Source organism: Pongo abelii, chromosome 17 (genome assembly GCF_028885655.2).
Source record: "Pongo abelii isolate AG06213 chromosome 17, NHGRI_mPonAbe1-v2.0_pri, whole genome shotgun sequence".
NCBI lineage: Eukaryota > Metazoa > Chordata > Mammalia > Primates > Hominidae > Pongo > Pongo abelii.
Window position 1 is genome coordinate 35,891,034 of NC_072002.2, and position 12,966 is coordinate 35,903,999.

Consider the following 12,966-nt stretch of genomic DNA (forward strand, 5'->3'; position numbering starts at 1 on the left):
GTTTCAACTCTTTCCCTATAAAATCTATTATCTGAGTAGGAAACATGACTTGTTTGCCTGTCATGTCTTGAATTTCCCTGATAAAACTGAGTCCCAGTGATATCACAGGTATACATTATCATACTCAGCAACAATCATGGGATTGGAAGAGCTATGTTTTCCCAAGCTAAGAGCCTAAGGCATCCAAGGGTATAAAATAGCAGTAAAGAAGGGTTTTCAGGAACTATCAACATTTCAAAAAGCCTCACAGAAATCATATGTTTATCTGTAATAAACCTGTACATTCCAATCTTTTCTTTTCTAAGACGGAGTTTTGCTCTTGTTGCCCAGGCTGGAATGCAATGGTGCAATCTCAGCTCACTGCAACCTCTGTCTCCCAGGTTCAAACGGTTCTTCTGCTTTAGCCTCCCAACTAACTGGGATTACAGGCGTCCGCCACCACACTCGGCTAATTTTTGTATTTTTAGTAGAGACAGGGTTTCACCATGTTGGCCAGGCTGGTCTCGAACTCCTGACCTCAGGTGATCCACCTGCCTCAGCTTCCCCAAAGTGCTGGAATTATAGGCATAAGCCACTGCACCCGGCCCTACATTTCAATCTTAACCCTGTCACACACCAGCTAATTTTGATCAAATTACTAACTTTTGTTAGTAATTTCTGCTTTTTGTTTGGTAAAATGGGGTTTATAATATGTATCTTGAGCTGGGTACATACTAAGTAGGATAACCTATGTATAATGCCTGGCATGGGGCCTATCATGTGGCAGGCACTCAGCAAAGCTAAATTTAATTGTAACCAACCAAAGTGGCAATTCTGGTTATTTCTTGTTGATCATGAGTTCTAAGCGGCCCTATGAATTTTTTAAAAAAAGAATAGTAAGTTAATATTTAATTAATGCAGTTTACTTTTTTGGTATATTTCAAAACCAGTGGCCACAAGGGAAAAAGAGTCAAAGGTATCTTTAACGTGAGGAAGCTGAAAACGAATGATACAACCAGCATCGCTAATTCTTTCAGTGATCTTATACTATTTTATCGCAATCGTTTCCCTTCCCTGCTTTAGCTGTGATCCTAAAATTTACTCAGCTGCTTTCTGATGTTCTCATATTTCATTTCACTCATTTGATTTCTAGCTGTGTCTCTGGTATTTTTGTAGATTTTGTCAATAAACACCCAGTTGAACTGGCCCTATTTAATAAGCAAAGTGCTCTAAATTTATAGTGCTTGTAAGTAACAGTTGTTACTCCAGTGTCACAAGTCACTGCTGGAAACTGTATTACCCAAAACAGACTCAGAGACATGGATTACAGGACACTGTCGATTCCAGCGGCCACTCTGCCTTAGCAAGACATTTCCTTCCTTCTCTCTGCACTACCCTTTGGCTTGCCAGGCACACTGTTGTCTCTGGGCTCTCTTGGAATGGCATCTTCTTGGTATTAATAACAGTAAGGTGTAGGCAGTAAGTAGCTCATTTTAATCTGACCAGATTACAACAGTGGGGCTCTTTCCTAAGCCATACAATGGTTCTAATTCACTTCTTAAGGTTTCATAGCTAACACTTACAAAATGTTTGCCATAAGCCCTGTATTAGTCAACATTCTTTCTACACATTACATGCAATCCACACAACCCTATGAGGTCTAGGTATTGTTACAGATGAGAAAACAGGTGCTGAGAATGACATAATTTGTCTGTGGGTAGGCAGGTAGTGTATGACAGAGCTAGGATCTGAACCCAGGCAGATCCGACTCAAGAATCCACTTAACCACCTCACTTCACTGCCCAGCACTACCTAAGCTGTAACACTCAGGTCTCTTTTTCCAAAGAAGACGGGTGCTCTGAACACAGAGTACCCTTTGAGGGCATGCCAATTCTGATAAAAAGAGCTTTGTCCCTGAAGGTTTAATTGAGGTGCCATGTTACAGTGGAACAGCTAACAATTAGTGCCCTAGAGAATGGGACCACTTGTCAGTCTCCACCATAACTTTTTCTGGAATACCAAGAAAGAAGCTAACCTCTTCATTCAGTGCTCAATCTGGCTAGTCTCACAAATGATCAGTTAACTGCCTTATTCCCAAAAGTTTAAAAACCAAATAGTTTTAACAAAATGAGTTACTAAGAAAAAAATATTCTGGTGGTAATTTAAAATAATTTCTTATCTAAGACATTGCTTTCAGATGAGGGAAAGCATGGTCAGAACTAACCCTTTTGTTCTGCTGTCTCGTTTACCTTAGTTCAGCCTCTCTCATCCTTCCTCCCTCAGGAAGTCTGTAGCTAGACTCCCCACCCGTCCCCCACCAAGGCACCTCTAATGCTGCAGGAAAAGCTAAATTGCATCTAGAGCTATGATAACTTCAAATGACATTTACTTGCTACTTCTTCTACATAAAATATTCTCAGGATCACATTTTTTTTTTAAACTTATTTTTTATTTTTTTTGAGACTAAGTCTTGCTCTGTCACCCAGGCTGGAGTGCAGTGGCACAATCTCGGCTCATTGCAACCTCTGCCTCCTGGGTTGCAGTGAGCCCCCCGAGTAGCTGGGATTATAGGTGGGGGCCACCATACCCAGCTAATTTTTGTATTTTTTAGTAGAGATGGGGTTTCACCATGTTGGTCAGGCTGGTCTCGAACTCCTGACCTCAAGTGATCCGCCTGCCTTGGCCTCCCAAAGTGCTGGGATTACAGGCATGAGCCACTGTTCCTGGCCAGGACCACATTTAGAAGCAAATTTTAACAACTTTTAAATAATCTCCTACACTGAGTCTCTCAAGAATATAAATGATGAACAGTGACATCCTTGCTACCAGTAGGTGGGCTCTGCAACGAAGAATAAGAGATCCTAATTCTGTCAAACCATACCAAAAAATTAGTTTTTTCCTCTTACCAAAAAATTAGTTTTTTCTCTAAGTAGGAAATAAAGTAACAGGACGGTAAGAAATGTCTTAAAACACAAGTTTACAATCTTGCAAAAATCCCTCGAGTGATCCTTTTGCCCTCTTCTAACAACTGTCCTGTTTCTCTCCTTTCTCTGTCGAACTCATCGAACGTGTGATCCATTCCTGCTCTGTCTATTGAGGTCATCTACCCAGCAGTTTGGCTTCCTTCCTCATCGCTCTACTGAGATCCTCTCAGGTTTTGCTTTATTCATCCTCTTTCTCCTTTAAGTTGTATGTGACACCGCTGATCTACTCCTTCCCTCCATAAAATGACCCTTTTGGCTCTTCTGATATTTCTGAATCCCAGTACTGCCAACTCTTGACTACTCAGCGGCACGAGCTGCTAGTCACCTCCCAATATCCATCCTTCCCTTCTTCCTCAGCAACGGAACTCCCAATTTTAGTTGGTACATGGCTGTCCAAAATAAAGATATGACTTTTTTTTTTGAGATGGAGTCTCGCTCTTGTCACCCAGGCTGGAGTTGCAATGGCGCAATCTCAACTCACTGCAACCTCTGCCTCCTGGGTTCAAGCGATTCTCCTGCCTCAGCCTCCCAAGTAGCTGGGATTACAAGCACCCGCCACCATGCCCAGCTAAAGTTTTTGTATTTTTAGTAGAGACGGGGTTTCACCATGTTGGCCAGGCTGGTTTCGAACTCTTGTCCTCAAGTGATCTGCCTGCCTCGGCCTCCCAAAGTGCTGGGATTATAGGCGTGAGCCATCGTGCATGGCCAAGATTTAATTTTAAAGCTTCCCTTGCAGCCAAGAGCGGGCCAATGTGATACAAGCAAAAGTGGTGTGCACAATTGCTGCGATGCATCTTTAAAGGAAGATGGTACTTTTCCTATTCTTGCTTTTTTTCTCCTTCTTGGGTGTTAGAATGCAGATGTGATGGCTACTGCTGAAGCATCCATGTTATGAAGCAACACACTAGGTTGGTGCAAAAGTAACTGGGGTTTTTGTCATTAAACATAATGGTAAATTACTTTTATTTTTACCATTATTTTTAATGGCATTAAATTTGCCATTACTTTTAATGGCAAAACCCACAATTACTTTTGCACCAACCTAAGAATAAAAGCAGCTTAGGTTCCTGACACTGACATGTGCCATGTGCCACACAAGCTGTGATCTACCTTCTTAGATTTTTACATGAGAGAGAAATAAGTTTATATCGTCACTATTGAGTTTTTTGTCACTTACAGCCAATTCTGCTCCTTTCTGATGTACATTTCCCTGTTGCTGCACAGTCTTTGCCACTTCGACTAGACTGTATGCTCTTTGGGAATAGGTTCTGATATTGTACTTTGCAGCACCAAAATACTTATGACTGACCTAGATTTCAATGAACTTACAACTGTATAATTCTGGATGGGTCATTCTTGTTAATAGTAGTTGGGGGTGGAATACAATGGTAAATGAAGGCTCTTGGTTTTATTTTTTTTAATTTAAATTTTTTTTCCCCCAAGTAATAATGGCTCTCAATTTTAAAAAGTCAAAAGATGATTCAGATTTTGTTGCAGTTACTGTTTTTCTCGTTTTTTTTTTTTTGAGATGGAGTCTTGCTCTGTCACCCAGGCTGGAGTGCAGTGGCACGATCTCGGCTCACTGCAAGCTCTGCCTCCCGCGTTCACAACATTCTCCTGCCTCAACCTCCCAAGTAGCTGGGACCACAGGCACAGGCACCACCACGCCTGGCTAATTTTTTAAAAAATATTTTTAGTAGAGACAGGGTTTCACTGTGTTAGCTAGGATGGTCTCGATCTCCTGACCTCATGATCCACCTGCCTTGGCCTCCCAAAGTGCTGGGATTACAGGCGTGAGCCACTGTGCCCGGCCTTTCTCCTTGTTTTTGTTGTAGTACTAGAAATCAATTCAGAAAACGGGAAAAGGATTTAAGAAAACAAGATATTATTCATGTACATAAAATAATACCTATTAGGCTATATTACTGGAGATTTTTTGGAATGAATGGTAAGGTTTCTAACTACTTTATCAATCATATAGGTGTAAATTGTTAGAGAGAACTGCCTTTTCTCCAGCTTTCTGGTTTCCATGAAGAGGGCTTCTCTCTAAACATAATTATGGTCTTTTATTATTATTATTCATTGTTATTATTTTGGGTTTTTTTTTTTTTTTGGTAGAAATGGGGGATCTCACTATGTGGTCCAGGATGGTCTCAAACTCTTGGGCTCAAGCAGTCCTCCTGCCTTAGCCTTCCAAAGTGCTGGGATTATAGGAATAAGCCACTGCACCTGGCATTCCTGGCCTCTCTTACTTTACTTACCTTCCAGGAGGTGGTAGACATAACTGATTAATAAAATTTGAAAGAATTTATCTGGCTTAGCAACTTTCTCCTCGTGGGGGCAGGAACTATCCAAAAGAGTACATACTGCAATCCACCAGTGAAGATTATCTTCATGTAGGCAGGCCAAACATTCCCCATCTCATTCTATTTACCTTTTTTTTGAGCCAGAGTCTCGCTGTGTCGCCCTGGCTGGAGTGCAATGGTGCGATCTTGGATCACTGCAACCTCCACAACCCGGGTTCAAGTGATTCTTCTGCCTCAGCCTCCTGAGTAGCTGGGACTACAGGCACGTGCCACCATACCTGGCTAATTTTTGTGTTTTAGTAGAGACGGGGTGTCACCGTATTGGCCAGGCTGGTCTTGAACTCCTGACCTCGTGATCAACCCACCTCGGACTCCCGAAGTGTTGGATTATAGGCATGAGCTACCGTGCCCAGCCTATTTATCCTCTTATTTTTCAAAAACTGAGCCAGAGTCTCACTCTGTTGCCCAGGCTGGAGTGCAGTGGCGTGATCTTGGCTCACTGCAACCTCCACCTCCCGAGTTCAAGTGATTTTCCTGCCTCAGCCTCCCAAGGAGCTGGAATTACAGGCACATGCCATGATGCCCGGCTAATTTTTTGTATTTTTAGTAGAAACAAGGTTTCGCCATGTTGGCCAGGCTGGTCTCAAACTCTTGACCTCAAGTGATCCAGCCGCCTCGGCCTCCCAAGGTGCTGGGATTACAGGCCTGAGCCACAATGCCTAGCCTCATTCTGTTTACCTTTGACTTACATAGTAAAGCGTTTGCTCACAATTATCTTAAACAAACTTAAGCCTAGTTTCCATCCCATCCTTCCTGAATTTTGAATTAGTGCACCTTAACAGAAAAGTACTTCGTTAGTTTTCAGGTAGAGGGAAAAAAACAATGGTTTAACATCAACAATAAACCATTATGTCTCCTTTGACCATATGCTGGGAGTTAGGTTCTAATATCTAAATCGTATCTCACCAGTAAATCATTGACAGTTCCCTGGTGACCTGACATAATCCATGACTCTCCTTAAACCTTCAACCTTTACACAAGATAGTAACTGGGACAGGATGGCGAATGCACCCTGTGCTTCAAGGATGTTCATACTGAAGGTACTGAAACTCTCATTTATAGCAGACATGGTTAACATCTATGTACTCCCACAAGGAAACTACATGTTTCTCTATCCCAAGAGGTAGATTTGCTTGTACTCGTTCTTTTGAATTATAAAACATTTTCTTTCTTTTTTTTTTTTTTTTTGAGATGGAGTTTTGCTCTGTCGCCCAGCCTGGAGTGCAATGGTGCGATCTCAGCTCACTGCAACCTCCGCCTCCCGGGTTGAAGCAATTCTCCTGCCTCAGCCTCCCAAGTTGCTGGGATTACAGGCCCCTGCCACCAGGTCCAGCTAATTTTTTGTAGTTTTAGTAGAGACGGGGTTTCACCATGTTGGCCAGGCTGGTCTCGAACTGACCTGAGGGGATCTGCCCACGTCGGCCTCCCAAAGTGCTGGGATTACAGGCTTGATCCACTGCGCCCGGCCTATAAAACATTTTCTACCCTGGCCAGGGAATAGAAGATGAGGGAAGGAAGACATAAATATTTTCTTTTTTTTCTTTTTTTAAGACAGAGTCTTGCTCTGTCACCCAAGCTGGAGTACAGTAGCTCATTGCAACCTCCGTCTCCCGGGTTCAACCATCTTGGTCCACTGCAACCTCTGCCTCCCGAGTAGCTGGGATTACAGGTGTCCACCACCACACCCAGCTAATTTTTCTCTGTAATTTTAGTGGAGATGGGGTTTCGCCATGCGGGCCAGGCTGGTCTTGAACTCCTGACCTCAGGTGATCCACCGCCTTGGCCCCCCAGACTGCTGGGATTACAGGCATCAGCCACTGTGCCTGGCTGACATAAACATTTTCTAAAGACCCACTTTGTGCAGGACACCCAACCAAGTACTTTATGCTTATTTTTTTTGAGATGGAGCCTTGCTTTGTCTCCTAGGCTGGAGTGTAGTGGCATGATCTCAGCTCACTGCAACCTCCACTACCCAAGTTCAAGCGATTCTTGTGTCTTAGATTCCTGAGTAGCTGGGATTACAGGCGCACGCCACTATGCCTGGTTAACGGGGTTTCGCCATGTTGACCAGGCTGGTTTCGAACTCCTAACCTCAAGTGATCCACCCACCTCAGCCTCGCAAAGTGTTGGGATTACAGGCATGGGGCACCACACCCAGCCTACTTTACATATTCTAACTAAACCCTGTGAAGTAGGTGAGAACACTGTGATGAAGGAAGTTAAATTAACTACCCTGGGTCCCTTAGAAAGTGGCAGTTCCAACATTTGAATCCAGCTTGATTCCAAAGCCCAAGCACATTCCTTCATATTACACAGCTTTTCACAAACCCTGTTATCCGCTAGATCCCATGCTACAGTACCAATGACTTAGATCATTTTGGTACTTAAAGACTCAACTCAGCCTTGCGCCAAACTTCCAGATCTATTTTTATTCTTAGTGGTCTTTAAAACTACCTGGCTTTCTGTGGTAGGTTGCAAAAATATTTTGAAGCTCTTCCTATCAAGAGGCAGAGTCTATTTCCCTACACTTTGACTCTGGGCTGATCATGTGACTTGCTTTGACCAGTAGCACTGTGGGAGTTCTCAGCCTGGGCCTCAAGAGGCCCTGCAGCTTCTGCTTTTGTAATAATTTTTTTTTTTTTTTTTTTTGAGATAGAGTTTTGCTCTTGTTGCCCAGGCTGGAGTGCAATTGCGCAATCTTGGCTCACTGCAACCTCCACCTCCTGGGTTCAAGCGATTCTCCCTCAGCCTCCTGAGTAGCTGGGATTACAGGTACGTGCCACCATGCCTGGCTAATTTTTGTATTTTTAGTACACATGGGGTTTCACTATGTTGGCCAGGCTAGTCTCGAACTCCTGACCTTGTGATCAGCATGCCTCAGCCTGCGGATGAGTGCTGGGATTACAGGCGTGAGCCACTGCGCCCAGTGAAAATCTGGCAACCTTTACAAGCAATGGACAAAAGGTATGTGCACTGGCAACTCCAGAGCTTATAAGACTCAGTCCTTGAGTTTCAACCACATTGTTTTTATTTTTTTATTTTTTTGAGACGGAGTCTCGCTCTGTCGCCCAGGCTGGAGTGCAGTGGCGCGATCTTGGCTCACTGCAACCTCTGCCTCCCAGGTTCAAGCAATTCTCCCGCCTCGGACTCCCGAGTAACTGGGATTACAGGCATGCGCCACCACACCTGTCTACTTTTTTTGTATTTTTAGTAGAAACAGGGTTTCACCATGTCGGTCAGGCTGGTCTCAAACTCCTGACCTTGTGATCCGCCCGCCTCGGCCTCCCAAAGTGTTGGGATTACAGGCGTGAGCCACTGTACCTGGCCCCAATTTTTTTATTTTTATTTTTTTTGAGACGGAGTTTTGCTCTTATTGCCCAGGCTGGAGTGCAATGGCACAATCTTGGCTCACTGCACCCTCTGCCTCCCAGGTTCAAGCAATTCTCCTGCCTCAGCCTCCTGAGTAGCTGGGATTACAGGTGCCTGCCATCACACCTGGCTAATTTTTGTATTTTTAGTAGAGACGGGGTTTCACCATGTTGGCCAAGTTGGTCTTGAACTCCTGACCTCAAGTGATCCACCCGCCTCGGCCTCCCAAAGTGCTATTATTACAGGTGTGAGCCACTGCACCTGACCCACATTGTTTTTAAAAGCAGTTCTAAGACTTGAGAGACAGCTCAGGCCAAATCTAGAAGCAGTAATTTAAATATGTACAAAAGGCTTTATGATCTTCTGTACTTTCTGAGCATGACTAAGTTTTAGCCAAAAAAAAAAAAAAAAAAGGAACCAGGCTGGGAGCATTGACTCACGCCTGTAAGAGACTGCAGTGAACCAGTGAACCATGATCATGCCACTGAGCTCCATGCTAGGCAACAGAGCCAGATTCGGTCTCAAAAAAAAAATAAAGGAACCAAGCCTCACATCTAACTGTATGGTGCTTAAACATGGAATAATGATGAATTCCTGCTACTGCCAAGCAAATTTCTTGAATATAATTCTTGAACATCACATCATAGTTCTTGAGAGAATGTTACTTCATGGACAAAATAGGCTATTATTTATAAAAGATCAGAATTAACTTGTTAAAATTGAGTTAGCTATCATGGAATTTTCCCCTTTACATCAAACATCAAAATGTTCTTCTTTTCTTTTTTTTTTTTGCCCAAGGTGTCACTCTGTCATCCAGGCTGGAGTCCAGTGGCACGATCATGGTTCACTATAGTCTCTACTCCCTGGGCTCAATTGATCGTCCTACCTCAGCCTTGTCAGTAGCTGGAACTATAGGTGCATGCGCACCATGCCCGGCTAATTTTTGTAGACTAGGTCTCACCATGTTGCCCAGGCTGGTCTCGAACTCCTGGGCTCAAGCAATCCACTGGCTTTACACCTTCCAAAGTGCTGGGATTACAGGCATGAGCCACTGTGACCAGCCTAAAGTTATTTTTTTAACGTAAACTTACCATCAGCTTTTCACACAAGTGTTTCAAGTTTAACAAAAGATACAACTCTACTTTAAATACAACTCACAGAGTGTTCCAGCTCAGAGTATTAAGCTCCAGTTCCAGAGTATTAAGCTCAGTGGTGACTGAGCTTAATAATGGTTACTCAGAAAAGCTGTGGCATCATCAACTGGAGACTAGCCAAGTGCACCTGCAAACTCAGGTGGTCAGAAGAGGCAGAGATCACCGTTGATAAATAGGGACGACCTACAAGCCGATTCTGAATATTTTTTGCACTTGGGAGCTGAGCCACGGCGACAAGATTAGTGAATCCAGGCCCCAGAATGTGCCATGACGACCACTGTGTACCCTCTCAGGGGTTTGTAATTGCTGTTCTCCCTGCATAACACTCTCTCCATTGGGGTGGGGATGGGGGGAAGGGCTCAGTCAATGCTCAGATGACTCTAATTTCATTCATTAATTCAGCCTAAATCTGCAGGGTGTCTACTATGCTAAGTGACATTTCCTGTGAGATGATTCAGTTATGCATCTTCCGGAAAAAAAGAATGCAGAGAAAAATAATAATTTAAGGGACTGCTTTTCTATGCAAGAAGTACTAAGTATTTCTGAAACAAACATGTAGATATATTTGTACTTCATTTGGAATGGATCAAGTGGAAAAAAAGAAATCTTTTACTGGTACCTGTATCCTAATTCTTCACTAAGGTGGATCATATGAAGGATATATGACTCCTTGCTTGTTCCAGTGAGGCCAGGCAACAATAAGATAGTAGGTCTGGTGCTGGCATCCATATAACACGTACTGTTATCATTATCAAACCAGTCCAGTGAAATCTGTCCTCCATCTGCAGTTTTAATAAGTTCACTGAAAGGAATAATTCAGAAGACATTACTATTTACATGTTTTAAGTCATGTCTTAATTTTCTGTTTTAATTCTAAACACATGACATTATTTGGTCATCGAAAAATAACATTTTTCCAGCATTCACGAACACACACCCATATCTCGATCTACATATCATTTTCTTTCATTAGAAGCATTTTATGAAGATTAGTACCATCAAGTATTTCCAATAACCTCCGTACAAGGTCGTATATAAAAATGAACTGCTAATTATTAAGATAAATGAGTACTTACTCATTACTCTAAAACACCCAGCATTTAACCCTTGTTTGATTGAGGTCACTCAACTAACGCGACAGGGAAGTCTGAATAAGTAAAATGCTGATCTAATCTCTGACCACTGCTCTAGATCTTTGGACTCAATAATGCAGTCTCCTTGTATAGTATACTTCAAGATTTTCTTCTGAAATAATTTAAAGTATTTCTCACTAGTATTTATGAACTTACAGAATTTTCCCAAACAGTGCAAGTTCCAGGCAACAAAATAAACTCCAGAAGGACAGATGACTAAGGGAAATTAATAACCGGCACCATTTAAATCTGGTTCCTGATAAATCCTGGACCGTATCTTTAACACATCAAGAGCTATTATCATCAAGATCCCATTTGCCTGTCAATAGGAAGTCATTTTACACCAATAAATCGCCCAAAACCCAAATTAAGTGGCATCCTTCTCACCCCACCCCCACCCCCAGTATCTGCTACATATCAATGAATGAATGCAGATCATCAAAAGATCTGGGTCTTTCTGACAGATGTATGAAAAACTGCGAGGCAGTAATCCCCAAACACTTCTCTCATCCTAAACATAAACCATTTACATCAAGTTGGCGGTTAGGGCGGGGGCCAGGAGGCAAATACCTGCAGCTGGGGTATTTTCCTGCAGCTGGAGATGGAGCCGGGGACATACCTTCCATTTTAATTCCTTCTTTCTGTTCTACATACTTCCTAAAGCAGAGATTCTATTAACTAAGAACTGGGAATAAGCAAGCAAGCAAACAAACAAAAAAACTGTGATTTTGCAGAAATGACTGAAAACGGAAATTCACTTACTTCCTGTACTGCACCGGGGGCTTCGAAGTGATGAAAGGTCTAAGCAGGGTCTGTCCTCGACCCTCCCAGCACCAGACCGTCGGGTAGTACGTTTCTGTAACCACCGGACAGTGGTCTTGAAGGAAGCGGCTGAAACTCTCACCCCCCGTCACTAACTGGGGTTTCTGAAGGGAAAAGCAGTATCAGAGAAGGGCCCAGAGCAAAGTTTCTGCCAACCGTAAACCAGAAACCGGCAGACTTGCCTCTCGCGCGCGCGCTCCCTCCGATTACATCTCTTTCTGGAGGGCTGACGCAAAAAATTTACGGTCACAGAGGACTGAAACGGGGGTTTCGCCAATGCCACGAGGGGAAGGCGAGAATCGCGATAAGGGAGTTTGTTTGTTTGTTTGTTTTTACCTCCGCCTCCCGGGTTCAGGGGATTCTCCTGCCTCAGCCTCCCGAGTAGCTGGGATTGCAGGCGTCCGCCACCACGCCCGGCTAATTTTTTGTAATTTTAACGAGGTTTCACCATTTTGGTCAGGCTGGTCTCCAACTCTTGACCTCAGGTGATCCACCCGCCTCGGGCTCCCAAAGTGCTGAGATTACAGGCGTGACCAACCATGCCCTGCCGGGAGTCATTTTCAAAAGCGCCACGGCGTTCCCGAGTGCGCCGCCGGCTTCGCGATCGGTGACCGGGCAGCGCCGCAGCGCTGAGGTCAGCAGGGTTCAGGCTTCGCTCCGAGGACCACCCCGCCGGGACCCCCAGGGGGCGGGCGAACGGGCGGGGGCTGTTGGCTTTCCCGCGCGCGCTGGGGGCGGCCGCTCGGGAGCAGCTCGCCGCCTGTCCCCAGGGCTGCCGACCGCCCCTGGGAGCGCAGCCTCGCGCCGCGCCCGCTACCCTCGCTCCCGGCCCAGCAGCCCGCGGCCCTGCGCCACCCCCGGCTCACCTTGGCAATGCTGCTCAGGTAGTAGCAGGCATAAGCGACACTGAAGCCCAGGATCAGGGATAAGCCCACCCCCGAGCCGAAGAACCCCACCCGGACTTGGTGTTCCAGGTAGAGGGAGAGCTCCCGGGACAACATCCGCAGATCCATGGCCAGGCACTGCCTGGCCCCCGGAGCGCCGCGCGCGGGTCCTGCAGCGGGAGGAGAGCCGGCCGGCGAGCGGGCGAGAGCGGACGCGGAGCCGCTGCTTACCCCGGACTACAGCGTCTCCTGCCTGGCGGAGCTTGGCTTCCGAC

At 44.8% G+C, this 12,966-nt stretch overlaps 1 protein-coding gene across 3 annotated transcripts in view; it reads right to left on the reverse strand.

Annotated features, from left to right (window-relative positions):
- ABHD3 (abhydrolase domain containing 3, phospholipase) overlaps positions 1–12,966 on the reverse strand; it is a 55,696-nt gene extending 42,730 nt beyond the window's left edge. For 2 of the 3 annotated variants that reach the window (XM_054538194.2, XM_054538193.2), the window contains exons 1-4: positions 12,674–12,935; positions 11,748–11,911; positions 11,556–11,642; positions 10,472–10,654 (exon numbers count right to left, since the gene is read on the reverse strand). In XM_054538194.2, the coding sequence (XP_054394169.1) occupies positions 10,472–10,654; positions 11,556–11,642; positions 11,748–11,911; positions 12,674–12,820 (581 nt within the window). In that variant the 5' untranslated portion in view covers positions 12,821–12,935. Of the gene's footprint in view, positions 1–10,471; positions 10,655–11,555; positions 11,643–11,747; positions 11,912–12,673 lie in introns of all 3 variants that reach the window. The other variant, XM_024236108.3, reaches the window with a different exon arrangement.